Raw genomic sequence first — 17,660 nt, 5'->3', positions numbered from 1 at the left:
GAATGCTAGTAGGTTCCGTCGATGCCAGTGTCTCTGACATGTTGAGAGGGTTTTCATGGAATGTATACAATCTTAACGAGAATATCATGCAAGGGGCATTGCTACAGTTAGTTAGGGTACACTCTCCGTGTATGCTAGAGGAGTTTTGTTATTCATAACATTTGACTCCCTTGGGCGGGCGCCAAGGCTACAACACACTGATTCTGTACACTTGTTTCGCTATGAGCTTGAACACAGTAGCCATAGTGTTTGAAAAGTCCATTCCTCTTCATAATTAGCAAAAACACATTTAATGTCCCAGGCAGATGCATAGTTCTGGCTGGGACATTCAGTGGCTGTCCGTGGATGTTTTTTAAATGTCCACACTGTCCACTCCTCAACAGAATCTACTGTGATATATTCATTGTGTCATTGATTAAAAACGCTGTGAATGAACTTGGTAGTGACTTTAATGCAGTCATGAGTAGTGGCATGGACTGTTTTGGGAAGCGACATGGATGCGTTTAGTAGCTTTTTGCTTTTGATCTGCGGAATTCAGGGCTTTTGGATGCCTGTGGTACTTGCTCCGTACCCCCCAATTTAGTTGACAATGAGCCATAGTACTGGAATGGAATGAGGAGTTTCTCACCTAAATGCCTGTTTTCAGAAGATGACATCTTCTCCACTTTTCTGGAATAGAAGACCGATTTGGATTTTGCCTTGGGCTGTTTGGGAGGCCTTCAAAGTTGTAATTCAAGAGAAGACCTGATGAGTTAATCGGTTAGGGAATTGACAGTGGCTTTATTGGAGGCCATGCTTTTAAGTCTCAAAAAAGACTTCATAAGATAGAAGTTTATAGACTGCCACATAAACAAACCACAGACATCCTGACACTGGGAGGATGACGTTTTTTCAGCGCAGCACTGCTTTTATAAATCTGGGACATGGCGTGTAAATTGCAGCACGGACTTTACACACAAGCTGGAGTATTCCATTTCTCCTTTGAAATGGTATAATGAAGCTAACAAGCTGGGGTATTACATCTCTCCTTTAAAAGAGCCATAATTTCCCTTTACTCTGAAACCTGGGTCCGAGTGAAAACAGGCCCAATTTCATTACCTGCAAAAATACGTACCACTGGGGGTCTGAAACAAGGCTGCGTGCTGGCACCCCTACTTTTTAACCTATACACAGGCGATCTGGGAAAAGCCCCAACTACCAGTTGTCTTCCTCCTCCCTGTCTAGGCCACAGAGCCCTTCATATTCTTCAATATGCGGACGATATGGTCTTATGGACCACACTAAAGTGGGGATCCAACGAGCATTGATCAGAATACAGTGTCAGAAATTCTCTTACCTTCAACCGAGAAAAGATGAAAGTACTTGTAGTCTGCAGCTTTAAAAATGAAAAAAACAAATCTCATACACTATAGTCCCCATGTCCACCCAACTCTAAATATCTGTTGGTGTGGTTCACAACTCCGCTCAACCAGTCGCTCATAAAATACTATGAAAAAGAAATTAAATGCAATCCTGTATGGCTTAAATAGACTTAACAACCATTTAAATTGCCCATCTGCAGTAGGAATAAAGAAAGTAATTCAAGCAACTCTCCTCCCAGCGCTCAAATATGGGCCTCCAGCTTTTCCCGGAGCCTGGAAATTCTGGAGCAGCCTGAGTGTTGGCTACAATAAAATATGACAATTACCAGAATATTTACTCAGGGCAAGACTCAGTCTGGAATTCGGTCTGGTTAAACAAGCTCTTAACACAGAGGCAAACTTTCTTAAATATTACATCTGTATTTTAAAGGCACCAGAAAATTCACTAATGGCCTGTCTTAGACATATTTTTGAATAAGTGGGCTCCCCATGGAACAATCAAATTATGGGAGCTCTAGCGACCACAGAGAACTCCAGTAGCATTGATTTCCATTTCCAACACAATTTGGAAAAATACTACAAACAGACAAGTGCAACTGGCATCATTTCAGCAAGACCAGGCCTCATTAAAAACAATCTCTATCCTGGCCCCGTTAAACTCCTCGTATCTGGTAGCCAAACACCAGCCATATATTTCTGCCTCCCTTAACTGTAAAACTCAAAGAGGGGTTATGTGCGTGCGAATGCTGGCTTTACAAACAGCAGATTTCAACCAAGTATGGACCAACCAGAAAAACAGAGCGGTATGTAGACTATGTAACTATAAACACGAATCGTGGTTGCACCTCCTGTGCTGTTGCCCCACCATAGCTGATGAAAGGAGAATTTTACTCTGGGATTTGTTACTGAGAAATGGAGCACGCACCTGCTTAGAGGCTTCGGTGAAATGCTTTTCTTGTGCCTCCATCTTGGCCCGCTGTGGGAGGTTTGTACAAAGACTTAGAGACGCCCTTCCCCCTCGTCCTGGACCCTCTCATCGACCCCTACAAATACAAACAAATCTCGCCACAGCTTTGATCTTTATGGGACTCTGTAATATAAAAGCAAGCTCGTGGCAGGAGCCTAGTGCAATTACATAAGATTGTTATCCACCCCCGAGTGAAGTATATCAGCAGTGGGATCCTTCAACCGCACTCTATTAATGTCGGCTTTTAAAGACTTTAAATGGGGCTGTCACTTTTTCCAACTATTTCTAAGTAAAATCACAATCTGCTGCTTTTGAAACATCTATACACGCTAGCTATAGACCTTAGGATTTAATAATGGACAAACTGCGCAAAGCACACATACTTTAACAGCAAAACGAAAAACTTGAACGGTCTTCAGAGCACTTAGTTTTGAATGTGGTTGTTGATTTAAGCCTTTGACTTGGCTGGTTTTATGAACTTATTGTATGTAATGGTTTTAATTAACTTATGCAAATAAACACATAAATTACAAATTACATTAAAAATTACACACAGGAAGAAGTCTCTATACTCCTAAATGTGGTCCAGAACCTGGAGTATAAGAACGTTTTTGGGACAGTGGAAATTTCAATTGCTTTTACCAATTATTCTCCTTACCTTTATGCAGCAACAGACCACGGCAATCATGAGACCCTGGATATATTGATTCCTCTCTCCCGTAACTGCTTAACATGGAGACCGAGGCTTCACTAATAGACTAGTCAAGGTCTTCACTACTGTAGCCTACACAGAGCAAATTGTCATGGATCCTAGGCACTCTATCCGGTATAACCTTGGATGCCTAAACCAAGCATTAGTTAAAGTCCATGCACTATCAGGCTCCTGCATGTTTAATTAGTTCCAAAATTTGTAAATTGCAGTGCGTTCCTGTGGCCACATATGTGGCTGAGATTTGGGGTATTGCAAACAGTTCCTGTATTCAGCAGGAAGAAAACCGGTTTTGCAGGAAACTGCTGGGTATCCCAATCTCCACCCCACAACATATTTGCCACAGAGAACCTAATCTTAATTTTATATTGGACTTTATATCGGACTTTATACGTGCCCGACCTGCTCTTTTTTGATTATCAGTATGGAAGAACCAGGCCACCTCACTTACCAGAGAGATCATTAAAGACTATTATGTGTGAGAAAGGGATGGATATCCCTTGATTGAGTGGAGTGCACCACAGCTTGCGCAGTGTCAACAAAGAATGTATCTTTTTAAATCCAAATACAGTTGAAACAGTGTCTAAAAAGGAGCTAAGAGATGCCCTCTATTCTTTATATAACACAGCAAGGATTTGATTGGAATTCAAGAAATCTTCTGTTCTTAGCTACATGTCCATCGAACAGTATCACCATTCCCTACCTATTTTTCTCCCCCTCTCCATGAGTCATTAGGAAAGGAGCCTACTATTCTGCCTAAGAGCAGGAACTATCAGATTTGCACTGTGTTTTCCCCTTGGTTTTCACCCTAACCTTGATAACGTACCATGCCCTTGTGATGGGGTGAGTGGCCAATCAATTTTACACTTTTTATTTTTCTGTAAGTATTATATAAAATGCATAAAGTGGCTTTTATATCCATTTTTTTTTAAAGAGAAGGCCTATTAGTCTGGACAATGCTTACTCGTGCTTAGTCTCTTTGGTTAACGAAGAGTTGATTTTTTGTATAAGTAAATTTTTGAGAATCGCTACTAGAGCACGTAAGACCATGTCCGACCCCTGAGATTTTATGACTGACTATCTTTGTACAATTGTAGGAAGATATAATGTTTTATATAATAGTCATTTATTTATTGATTTATTACCAATGAAGTTCTTTTTAACTTGTAATCTAATTCACCAAAATGTTATGGTTATATCATTTTAAAGTTTTTTCATTGCCATGTATTTCTAAACTCTCCGCTTGTCTTTCAACCTGCCATGATGCTGTGCTTTTATGGGTACTAAGCTACCCAAATAAAGTTTATGAACTGAACTAGTTCCGTACTAGAAAGCTTTTCCAAGTTTGATATGATTGCCCTGGATTAGGTGAAAATGTATAGCCTCAGTCGGACCCACCCTTGTTGTTTCTTCAAGATGGGTTGTCTACCCCTACTTTAACCAATTATTTATCAGAATGACGATTTTTTTATGCTCCCTGATTTCAACCTCACTCTCAATGAGGCCAGAAATTGTCTTCATCAATCGATGTGTGGTGTTAACTCCAACTCTGGTATGATCATACTCCCATAGGAAAGAGGATATGATCTGTTATATCTGGGAGGGCAATTTGAAGCTCCAGTCGTGCGTGCAGTCAGAAAGTAAAAGTCCCTTTGATGCATCTCACTCATTGAACATCGCCCTGTACACATGCTCCATGCTCAGGAGGAACTGGTTGGCCACTGGTGGCAAGGGTCGCCACATTAGTAGAACAAACAACAGATTTGTTCAGACAACAGACAACGAGACGCCTACGGGTATTTGCCGCGCTTTAAAAATGTCAATAAATAAATGTTATGTTATGTTATGTTATATGGTTTTTGTATAGCGCACGGATGCCGCAGCAAAGTGGCGTCCCGGCGCTTTGGAGAATAATAACACAACACGACAGAAAAGAAGTGAGGAAGAACAGTGAAAAGAAATGGGCCTAAATTGCGGCAAAAAGGAAGGTTTTAAGTGCCTTCCTAAACGGAAGCAGCTCAGGAATGGAGCGCAAGGAAGCCGGCAGGGAGTTCCAAAGGGATGCTGCCAACACTGAAAAGGAGCGACCGCCTATCCTAGATTTTTTAAAACGTGGCACAATGGCCAAATTAGATCCGGCAGAGCGAAGAGCTCTGGCAGGGACATAGTGCTGGATAGTATGTGCTAGGATAGGAGGGGAGGCTGCTTTAAGAATTTTAAAAGTTAAGCACAAAGCTTTAAATTTAATTCTCTGCCCCACTGGCAGCCAATGGAGATCCTGAATGGTCCGACGGGCCGAGACAAACTTTGGGAGGCCAACAAGCATCCTGGCCGCCGCATTCTGGACCCTTTGAAGGCGAGATAGCTCAGCCTGGTTTAGGCCCAAAAACAGGGAGCTAGCATAGTCCAGTCTGGTAAGAACCAGGGCTTGAACAATAATCTGTCTGGTCTCCGCATCGAAGAACTTAAAAATTGGTCGGAGACATTGCAGAGTGCCAAAACAAGTGCCAGCCACACGTTTTGTGTGGGAGGTGAAAGAAAGCTTATTGTCAAACCACACCCCGAGGTTTCTGACCTCCGTCACAGGGGAGGGGACAGGGCCAAGATCAGAAGGCCACCACTGATCTCCCCATAATTCACTTTCCCTACCGAAAATAATGACCTCGGTCTTAGAGGCATTAAGTTGGAGCCGATTGTTCGCCATCCAGCCTGCCACAGCTTTTAGAGCGGACTGAAAAGTGGGGGCATCCATATTGGAGTCGCCATTGAGTGCCACCGCCAACTACGTGTCGTCGGCGTATGACACTAAGGAGAGACCAAAACTGTGGGCTACCTCCGCTAAAGGCTGAACATATAAATTAAACAAGGTAGGGCTTAGGGCCGACCCTTGGGGGACACCCTGGAGTATGGGGCGAGAAGCAGAAACAAAAGGGGGCGTGGAAACCTTAAAGGCACGATCCTTAAGAAAGGAGCGAAACCACTCGAGTGCCACCTCTCCGACTCCCGCTTCCATCAGGCGGTGTAGCAGAATCTGGTGAGACACAGTATCGAATGCGGCACTAAGATCCAAAAGGATCAGTGCCGCCGTCTGACCCAGATCTAACAAATGCCTGATGTGTTCCACCACAGCCAGAAGGGCAGTTTCTGTGCTGTGGCCTGCACGAAACCCGTTTTGGGAGATATCCAATATATTTGCTTCCTGCAAATGAGAAGATAAAATAGCATTAGCATGGGCTTCTGCCAGTTTGGCTGGCCAAGGAAGAAGAGATATAGGTCGGTAGTGTTCAGGTTTGGCAGGGTCGAGGGCGGGTTTTTTGAGAATTGGAATGACCGTCGCCTGTTTCCAAGCTTTAGGAACACTACCCGAGCTTAAGGACAAATTAATAAGGCCATGCAGAGCAGGATAGCAGCCTTCAGCGAATTCCCGAAATTGATTGGGTCTCAAGGGGTCATCTGGGGAGCCGGATTTAACTTTAGTCGTCAGGGCAATAAATTCATCCAAGGTCGGACTGGGAATAGTCAATAATGGTTTATGGACCAGTGACGTAGGGCTAGTCTCCGCAATAGGAAGCTGAGCGAATGACTTGTAGATAGCCTCCACCTTTTCGACAAAAAATGAGGCTAAATCCTCAGTGTGTCTTGGAAGGTTGAAGAGCAGCAGTATCAGTCCTTTTACTAGTAATGTCCTTACACACCCTGAAGATGACCTTGGTGGGGTTGGTGCTGTTCTTTATCTCCAAAGAGTAAAACGCAGCTCTGGCCGTGCATATAGCCCGATGATACACTCTAGTGCAGGCCCTATAGGCTGCCTTGAGGTCAGTATCATAAGTTTTGCGCCACGCGCGTTCTGCCTTTTTGCAGGAGATTTTGAGTGTTTTAAGAGAATCGTTGTACCAGGGGTTAGAAGGACTAGATCTAGTCTTGCTCCACTTAGCCGGAATAAGTAAGTCTAATGAGTGATTTAGCCACTCACAGAAACTGTCGTAGCCGCTGGAAACTTCAGTAGGGGGTGAGGGATGAAATTTCAACAGGAGTTGATGAAAATGCTCTAAATTTAAGTTTCTCCAGGGGCGTCTAAGACTAGCAGAAGAATTATTCTTAGGAGGGGAAAAGGAGGTTGTGATGCGAAATTCAATGAGATGGTGGTCAGTCCATGCCATAGGTCTGGGATGGAGCATTGAAATATTCGTAGAGAGATTCGTCAGAACGGGATCTAATAGATGGCCGCCTGTGTGAGTTGAAAATTGCACCATTTGGGTCAATTGAAACGCCTCTAAATCAGCCAGCAAACTATGGACCGAGTTGGAAAGAGGAGCGTCCATATGTAGGTTGAGGTCGCCGATAATCGTGAAGTTGGCAGTTTTTAAAACCAAGGAGGAAATCACCTCCGGAAGGCTTTGACGAAAGGCGGCGTCAGGCCCAGGTGGTCTATAGATTAGAAGTCCCGTGAAGGTGAAATGGGGATTCACTGAGATGTTAAATAAATAAATTAATTCAAGCACGCACTAAAACTGGTAGCAATACGTGCCACACTTTTTAACCATTTGTCATTTTATTAGCAATATTTTTAAACAACAGAAACCTTAAGCGTTGGTTGGGGCACCTACCTTCGGAAGTTAACATAATGCCTCTGGCATAAAACCGAACTCACCCTCCATATATCTCTTGGAGCTCCAAGCAGTAAGGTTGCCTCTGTTGGCCTTTTACCTGACATCTTAAAAGCGAACACTTAGGTGTCAAAATGGACAGCGTGTCCTGCTTAATTTATGTCCAAGAAGAAACTGGGCCCCCCCGGTTCTTGGGGAAAGCAGAGGGACTGTGACTGGACAATCATATCCGGTTCAAAGTGTTGTTGTCCAAGCTGTGCCAGGTATCTAGAATACCCTTGCATATGTGCTGAACACAAACTATTGTAATCAGGATGCGGATATCTAAATCTAATGTTTCTGTCATAGGGCAATCACTCAGATGGGGCCCTCTTGCAAAACCTCAGACAAATGCCAATTCTTCAACAGGAGGTGGTGGCACCCATTAAATGAAGAGAAAACCTTTGTGGTTGATTGGCCCAGGATATATGCATATGCTATTACTCCAGCTCTTTAAATTCTTCGCTTTCTCAGTAAAGTAAAAAGGTAGCATTCTTCTGGGCCCAGTCCATGCCCAACAGAATTAATTTATGGACCTTATGCACTTTCCATGGACACTACAATTGCCTTCAAGATAGTCATTAAGTAGCCAGGGAACACAAAAGAATTCACCACTCTTGTGATGTAGTGTTCCTTGAAGACTCGCCTCTTTAAAGAATACCACATCACACTGCATTAATGTCCAGAACTGAGCTTCTCCTCCTATCCCTCTCAACGTTAGGCTTGTTTTTAATCATGTTCAGTTAGCTGCTTCCTTTTGGTTAGAAATAACGTATACATACCACAGTCCAGTGCCTTTAAAGCTGACTGCCCAGCTGCGTGTGACTGACAATTTCGGATGCTGAATATTCCTGCGCCACGCAGGGCTTGACATGGAAGACGGAGAGCAAGCCATTATTAACTCCCAGGCACTAAAGTGGAAAAAGCTTTGTATTTGGGCTCCCACTAGCGGTCTAGCTCTCCTTTCCATTAGCTGACGTCAAATGGTTCCTTACCTCTAGCCTCTGCAGGAGTCTAGATATCCTTCAGTACACATTTTTTGGTATTGTCTCCAGATATCGGAGAGCACCTGACAAACATTCCATTTTAAAGAGATGCTGAAGAGCATTTTTTTTTTTTTTTTACAAATAAGTTTACTGTGTCAAAGCTGGTTTCAGAGTGGGAACTCATTACAGTGGGTAGAGCTTTGGTGAATAATTCATTCAAACCCATCCATGAAGCTTCCTTTCAGCATCTTTCATGGAAAGTAGTGCTAGTGCTTGATCTAATCTCCATGAGAAGAGAGGGAGAGATTTTTTATTATTTAAGAAACATACCTTAGATTCTTCAAATGCAAGGTTGTCTTAGTTAACTTGTTAGATTCCAGCATCCTTCCAACCAGCAGTTTGTTATACCTATTTTCTTTCCTGATCCGTCTTTGGGGCCTGAGAGACCTATCCAACTCTCCTCGAATTAGAGATGTTTAAAATTTTACCTGCAAAGAACGAAGGATATATTCAAATCTGTCCAGCCATTCGTTTAATTTACTGATGACCAAAGGACAGGTTCCATAAAGCAGATGTCATTATGCAGTAGCTGCCAACACCCTTTGTCATGAGAAAATTGGAACACCCTTGAAAGGCAAAGTGATAGCCCACTCAGTGCTTTTTTTTGCATGTGTTCCATTTGTGCCTTGGCTTAGTCTACAGATGTTCACCAAAATTCACCAAACACTACTGAGTTGAAACGTCTCGGAGAAAAAAGGACCTGGCAGTGTGACAACCAGTGCTACAGAATCGTTTGACATGAGACGAGCCTCATTTCTGCCTTCCTTTATTTTCTGTTATACTGCTCTTATGCTATAATTCGAACATTTCAGACATTTTGAATTCATGAAAGCTCATGTACTAGAGACTGAATGCTGATATACCTTATTGAGAGTAAACCTTTCTCCTCATGTTTTTTTACTCATGATTGATTCCCTGGAACAACAGAGGTGATTGCAACTGATTCATTTGCAGCAGAATATCTTACTTATCTTAGGTTTATTGGTTTACCATCTAAAATGCATTCAGTTTATTATCATAATTTTTGGACTATGTAGCTTTTACACAGCCATTTACTGTTTGACTGAAAATATAGAGGGAGGATGGCATAACTTGAGTTATCGATATACTTTGTCTAAGATTTGGTTGAAAAATGATCTTACTTTAGATTGTTTGTAAGGTTGGATGACAGTTGTTACTTACTGTTAGTATTCATTTGTGTAGAGAATGAGCATTTCCTAATGTCATGCAAACAATGCATTTTCACAATAACATGATGATTCCTTCTCTATAGGCTGTTAGACCGGACATAAACATTCTCTTATTCGGAACCAACAAAAATGGTTAGAGAGCTTCCATTTTCTGTAAATACACATAATATGAACTGGATGGTTTGTTTTGCCGCCTTGCACACAGCTGACAGCACCTATCCACTGGCTCTTCATTTGGATAATACAGCCTATCTCTTTCCAGATTGACAAGAGAAGCAGTGTCCTATTTCAGTGTGTTTTTCTTTATCCTTTAATCATTTGCAACTAGGATGACCTCCAACATAAAATAGATCATCCTTTTCCTGCTGTGAGCAGAACATGATTAATCTCTTTACCGAAAATGCAAAACTATAGCATAGATTTTTGCATTGACATGTACTAAAGCATTCTGTCGTTAAGTAATTCATCAGGCTATTCTTCATCCACAGGTTCTGAAATATGAGCAATACTTGGATAACTTGCTGGTTCGGTTTTTACTGAAGAAGGCACTGACAAACCAAAGGATAGGACATTTTTTCTTTTGGCACTTAAAGTAAGTTTTGGTTATTTTACTATAAACTTTTCCTTTACAGTTAATATTTATGTTGACAATTTGCATTGTGTACACCAAAATCAGAATTACACAAAGGTGCTTAAATTTTAGGTCTTCTCATTGCCCAGATCCATGTATCTTTTTGTGAAGTACAAAAGGCTTAGTCGCCCTACCTTGATTCCAAACTGAGACTTGCAGGTATCTGGCCAAGGAACATACATTTTCACCTTAAGAATTTCTCATTTGTTTCTCAAAAAAATATAGATTTTGTTCCATGTGTAAGCAGCAGACAAAAAGCATAAATCAAGCTACTTCAGATCTGATGTTAGCACTGAAAAAATTGCATGGATAGAAACCTTGCTTTGTTCTGCTTAATTCATTGTAACATGACACATTTTTTAATTTAACAAACATGAGGTGGTGTATTTCTGTATTATGTCTGGTATGCGTCAGATAAATTTGCTCTGTGCCTTTTTAATTGGAATAAATTGTGATTTAAGTGATTGGTTCTGATTTGGTAGGTCAGAAATGCACAATAAAACTGTCAGCCAGAGGTTTGGCTTACTTTTGGAGTCCTATTGTCGTGCCTGCGGGATGTACTTAAAGCACTTGAGCAGGCAGGTTGAGGCGATGGAGAAACTTATCAACCTCACAGACATTCTCAAACAGGAGAAGAAGGATGAAACACAAAAGGTACATGATTAACAAGATAATGCATGTGGCCGTACTACTCTAGCAGTATACAGAATCTGACCTGTTCTCTTGGTCTCTGCCCTTCTGACAAATCTGATTCTTCTGGTTACAAGCAGTATTAGGGAATGGAGTAATATTAAAATGATGAGTTTAGGTTTGCATTGTGAAAAAGACTTCATTATTTTAAATGATAATTTTTATGACAATTGTAAGCATTAAAACATTTTCATATGTAACCCCTTGGGTGGTTACTTACCCTCCTAGGAAAGGAAACTGTTGTATTGTTCCTTCTAAATGCCCCACACCCTATTTTAAAGCACAGCTATCTGGCCCTTCAGGCAACACCATTTTGAATTATGTTGGCTGTCCCTCATCAAGCCACATTGATGTTCTCATTAATGTCCCAAAATGCATTTTCCTTCCGTACTCTTTTAAAATGCTTCATAGTGAGCATGTTGAGTGATGTCTTTTTATAAATTGTGATTGTAAGTAATTTTATGAAATTATGTGTAAGATCCATTAAAGGATTCTGTTGCTCTGTTCTGTGCTTTGTAACAGCCCTACATATATCAATGGGTCTTGCTGTTGAAACTTGTCCTGCTCTCTGTGTTGGCCGTGAAATACTTGAAGTTGCGAGGTATAGTGACTCCTCCACTTGTTTACAGTGTGCATGGTCCTCGACTGGATTGTTAGATTGTCTTCTTTTTCTGTCGTACGTTTGTTCTTCTGCTCCATCCCGTTGTCTCAAGGCCTTAACCGTCTGTATAGTATTGATCGCAGTTTATTTAACATCTCCATCAGTTGCTTGTAAACACAGACTTGTTCCAGCCAAGCGGGGCCCAGAGCACTTTCGCCATTCAGGGCAAAAGACTTCTTTTCAACGTCCCGTCCATGCTATGTGTAGCTGGTAATGGAACAGACAGAATTTAGATTCTGCTCATGCTCAAGTTCCCACCCACCGACCAAACCCTGGGGTGTAACTTGTGCCTTTTACCGGACCATCACAAAGATAAGTTTGAGGCATGCCAATCATCTCAATACAAAAAGACGCTGCGCGATCGGCACACAAGCAAGGGTTGTGATGTCCCGAGGCAACATCAAAGAGACTCCCGGCATCCCGCCAGTCCATGTGTTGGCAGCAGATGAAGGGACCTTCTCACTGGAAGACAGCTCCAGATCCAAGACTTGCCTGCAGGACTATCTGGGAACACTGCACCCCTCCCAACTCGGCCACACTTCAAAAATAAAAATTCAAAAAGGTTTACCTTCCACCTCAGACCGAACAAAGTCTCTCTACGGGCCACCTCTGCCCACGGGCCATGGTCGTCCCCGAACTGCTACAGCGGACACGCCCATCCCCAGCTTGGCGTCGAAAGACCAGAGAAAAGCTACCACCCACCAGTAGAAACCTCCAGCGCCGAAACATCACATATCTTAGGTTTCCAAATCGAGCAAGTCGGCATCCAAATCGAGCACATCAGCATAGAAAATTACCACACCGAAATCTCCCACATCGAAAACAGTTTGGGAGCCAAAAATCACAAAACAGCACCGAAACTGTGGAACCTGTGCTACTACGTTTACAGGGCTATTTGGATTTGTGGCAGACGCAACTCCCCATAGATCCAGACACTGGTCGCATTTTAACAACGCCGCCTCAAACTAAAGACAAGCCTGCCAATCGATTTTGAGCTTTGAGGAGGCAATACTGCCACCATGCCCCCCAAAGCACACCAAAAGAGCGGACAAGGCCACTAGCCCACCACCTACTACTCTACCACTACCACCCCTTGTATTTCCATAATTTTCACACCGACCCTCACCTCCTTCAAAGACTCACTACTCGCCACAAGGTCCATACATTCCTTCCAGGGGAAAGGAGGCGATCATGGTGATGACAGAATCATGTAGGATCAGTATTCCATTCCACCTCAAGACGGTCTATGGGATACCTATAGTATAGAAATTCATAAAGACACTGACTCTGATCTGTATCCAGCTAATCCTTCTCCTCTTGATGATCCTATGTATCACAGTATTATAAACAGGGCCACTAACTACCACACGGTTAAACTACATACTGAACCTTTGGAAGACTACTTCCTTTTTGAAACGTTATCATCCTCACAAATATCAGCCCAATACTTGTCGATTCTAAAGGTCATGCTTAGACATACCCCAGAAATTTGTTAAGACCAAGGCAAGGGTAATAACACCATGGTTTGAGAAAAAGTACAAGGCTTCTCCTACAGACCCTACATACATAAAGGGCCAGTTACCTCTGGACTCCTTTGTAGTTGGTACTGCAAGACCAGGGCAGATTCTTCCCCCCACAGGCTCCCCCAACAATAGTAAAAAGGGTAGAAGTGCAATCCGCAAACCAGTGGAGAATTGCTAACTCCTCTGGCCTCCTTACCCGCTTCGGTAGGGCACATTGGGATGAGATGAAGGGGCTCCTCCAGCATCTCCTGGACCAATATAAAAAGAGAGCCTTTGAAATTGCTTCTGAAGGCAAATTAATTGCCAACACATCACTCAGATGTGCCCTGGATGCAGCTGACACCGCTACCAGGAGAATTAACACTATTGTATTAATCGGATGCCATGCTTGGCTTAAAGTTTAAGGGGTTAAGCCGGAGGTACAACAAATAATACTTGCACTCCCATTTGATGGAGAATACCTTTTTGATCCACATGTAAACTCCCTTCTTGAAAATATCAATAAGGACAACGAGACAGCTAAGGCTATGGGGGTATTACAGACCTTGACACAGAGGTACTTTTCGTCACTCATCATACAGCAGCAAAACTTTCCTCCACAGACACTGCTGCATCTTTCCAAAGCCCACAATCCCAAACGTCATCACTTAGGGGATTTTGTAGGGGATCATATAGAGGGAATAATTACAGAGGAAGAGGTAGCTTCCCCAAGCCCCTGCTACCACCAGAAAAGGCATGACCTACCCACCATTCCCCCGATCATACAATACCTATCAGGGGCAACGTCAACATTTTCTTCATGCCTGGCTTGACCTGTGGGTGTTGGATATCATCCAACATGGTTATTACCTGGAGCTCACATCAACACCTCCTAACATTCCACCCAGCACGCACAGACTACCACAGATCATCAACATCTGCTCAAACAGGAACTACAGGCGCAATAGACCCTGTACCTAGATTACATCAAGACATGGGTATATTCACTGTAGTTTCTAATACCCAAAAAGGACAAGTCTCGAAGGCCAATTCTGGACTTAAGACCCCCAAGCAGGTACATCCTGTTGGGGTATTTCCATATGGTCACTCTGCAAGGTATCATTCCACTACTTCAGCAGGACAACTTTGACTGCACTAGACCTAAAGAGGGCCTATTTTGCATACCAATTCATCAAGCACAGTGCAAATAGCTCCGGTTTGCATTTCAGGGTCGGCACTTTCAATTCAAAATGCTTTCATTCAGTTTAACTAAAGCTTCACGGGTATTCACAAAATCTCTTGCAGTAGTAGCAGCTCACTTAAAAAGGCAAAACATACATGTTTTCCCGTATCTAGACGACTGGCTGATAAAAAGTAAAGACTATCACAGTTATTTTCATTATACTCAAACAACAATAACCCCAAACTAGGTTTCACAGTCCACGCAGTCAAATCTCACCTGCAACCTTTACGAATACAGCCTTACTTAGGAGCTATCCTCCATTCACAAATAGGAATAGCTTACCCAAATGCAGAAAGGATTCAGTCCTTCAAAACACTCATCCTGCTGTTTCAGCCAAACAGCTACCAGTCAGAACTGTTATGAGTCTACTAAGAACCGTGGCGTGCGTAGCAATAGTACCACATGCCAGACTCAATAGGCGACCCTTACAACAATGCCTAGCCAATCAGTGGTCTCAAGTGGAGGCTCAGCTAAAGGATCTGGTGCTGATCAGCCCTCAAGCTTGCCACTTTCTTCATTGGTGGAATTCCCACTATCTCCTAAAGGGACGGCAGTTTCTAGACCCAGGTCTGCAAAGGACCATAATAACTGATGCATCACTTACTGGCTGAGGAGCACACTCAATGGAATGGCTGTTAAAGGACACTGGACACCCAATAAAACTCTTTTCCACATCACCCCCTAGACTTCCAGCCATTCATCGATCCCTCACCTTATAGACAAGATGATTGTAATCAAAACAGACAACATGACTACCATGTATTATCTGCAAAAACATGGGGGCACCAAATCACTTCAGCTGTCTCATCTAGCCCAAAATATTTGGACATATGCTCTCCAGCACAACATTCATCTTTTACCGGAGGTCATCGCGGAAGTGGGACACCCAACTTGCAGATCTCCTCAGCAGGAGACACTTTTTATGAGGGTGAGATCATACCTTGTGTACTAGTCCCATTCTATCAGCAATGGAGTCACCCACACATAAACCTGTTCGCAACTGCAGAAAACGCAAAATGCCTAAACTTACCCTCCAGTTTCCAACACACTCAATCTTAAAGGCAATGCACTATGGATGAGTTGGACAGGGATATTTGCATATGCTTTTCCACCTCTCCCTCTGTTTCAGTTTGTGGTTCAGGAACTTCAACAGACCTCTCTAACCCTCATCCTAGTTGCTCCCACATGGGCCAGACAACCAAGGTTCACCACACTACTAGAGCCATCTGTAGTCCCACATCTGGTACTTCCCAACTGGCAGGACCTTCTAACTCGAAACCAGGGAGTGGTACGACATCCAAATATTTGGTTGTGCAGCCTTGCAATCTGGCTCCTGAGGTGATAGGATAGGGATTTATAAAGCGCACTAAAACCCAAAGGTGCCAAGGCGCTGAGCCGGCGAGAAGAGGGGAATGAGAGGCTGCTGACTAAACCAAGAATAGCCAAGTCTTCAACAGTTTTTTTTTGAACACCGGAAGGGGTTCCACCTGGGAGATCGAGGAGGGTAGAGTATTCCAAAGTTTGTCCGGCGCCACCATGAAGGAGCAGCCGCCCAATCAGGCTTTGCGAACTGACCAGTTTTCTCTGGGATGAAGATCTCAGTCCTCCCAGGCGTATACCATTTAAACATGGTTTTCAGCTGCTGCGAACCTATTTTATGCTGGGACCTTGTGAACCGTACACAAGGCTTTGAAGGAGATTCGCTTCCTAATTGGGAGCCAGTGCAGAGTGCAATGCCCCTCCTTTGCTGAATGCCTTTTCTGAATTTTAAGGATCAGCCTGGCAGCCGGGTTTTGTACGACCTGAAGCGTGTTCATGGAGGCCATACTAGTATTCAAATACTAGGCATTACAGTAGTCAAGCCAGGAGGTAACCAGTGCAATGACCGTGGGCCGATGGAGTGCTGATGGAAAATACGGGAGCATCTTTCTGAGAGTCTTTCAAATGTAAGAGCAAGTACTGACAGTGCGACTGACCTGAGCCTCAAAGGTCAGGCCCACATCCAAATTAACCCCCATGTTTTTGACTGTCTTGGCGGGAACAGGTAGGAGACCGCAAGCTCCCGGTCACCAGGCATTTGACAAGATTAAAGTCTTGAGGACCAAAAACTAGGACCTGGTTTTTTCTGCATTGATCTTAAGGGAGTTATTTTGCATCCATCTGATAATACTGGCCATTCACTGGTTAAATTTCCCGGCGACTGACTGCAGGTCATGAGTGATGGAGACAATGATCTGTGTGTCGTCAGCGTAGGAGATCACCTGAAACCCACAGGATCTGACCAGCTTGGCCAACGGGGGCCACATACACATTAAAAAGTGTAGGGCTCGGGGATGAGCCCTGGGGAACGCCACAGGGTAGGTTAAAATGCCTTCGATCTGAAACCCACACAACTAACAACATTAGTTCTCTTTGTCAGGAAGGAGTGAAGGACCTGCAGGGCCTTGCCCGAGATTCCCACCTCTTTCAGACGTTGAACCATCCCAGTGGGCGAGACGGTGTCATAATCCGCCGACAGATCGAGCATAATCAGCACTACTGATGCACCCTGATCAACCTGCATGTGGATGTGATCAGTGGCAGTAATAAGGGCGGATTCGATGCTATAGTTGGCGCAGAAACCATTTTGTGACTGATCCAAGAGCTCATTAAAGTCCAAGTAATTTATCAACTCAGTGCTGATGAACTTCTCTAGGATTTTAGCAGGGGCTGGAAGTAGAGAAATAGGGAGAGGATTTTTCAGTTCAGAGGGGTTCGCATTGGGTTTCCAAGCAGAGGTGTAACAGTTGCCTCTTTCCAAGGATCCGGATAGAAGCCGGAACAAAATGTTGTTAAACACTTTGCAAAGAAAGTCAGCAATCTGGTTGGAGACCATCTTTAGAGTAAGGGGTGTGCAAGGGTCAGAGGGGAACCGGACTTGCGGCCCATAAGAAAACCCAAAGTTTGTTCCACAGTAATCTGGGGAAAGGCTTCCAGAGTAGGATGGGAACTCCCCCTCCCTTGGTCCTGCATGA

General features: G+C 43.4%; 1 protein-coding gene across 1 annotated transcript in view; it reads left to right on the top strand.

The window, feature by feature from the left end:
• The window catches only part of PIK3CA (phosphatidylinositol-4,5-bisphosphate 3-kinase catalytic subunit alpha), a 300,074-nt gene that overhangs the window by 211,488 nt on the left and 70,926 nt on the right, over window positions 1-17,660 (top strand). Inside the window, exons 12-13 of the mRNA XM_086944379.1 lie at window positions 10,408-10,511; window positions 11,033-11,204. Of these exons, the coding sequence (XP_086800505.1) occupies window positions 10,408-10,511; window positions 11,033-11,204 (276 nt within the window). The remainder of the gene's footprint in view (window positions 1-10,407; window positions 10,512-11,032; window positions 11,205-17,660) is intronic.

This window comes from Lissotriton vulgaris, chromosome 11, assembly GCF_964263255.1.
Source record: "Lissotriton vulgaris chromosome 11, aLisVul1.2, whole genome shotgun sequence".
Taxonomy (NCBI): Eukaryota; Metazoa; Chordata; class Amphibia; order Caudata; family Salamandridae; genus Lissotriton; species Lissotriton vulgaris.
Note: the sequence above shows the minus strand (reverse complement) of the source record. Positions and strands in the feature narration are given on the sequence as shown.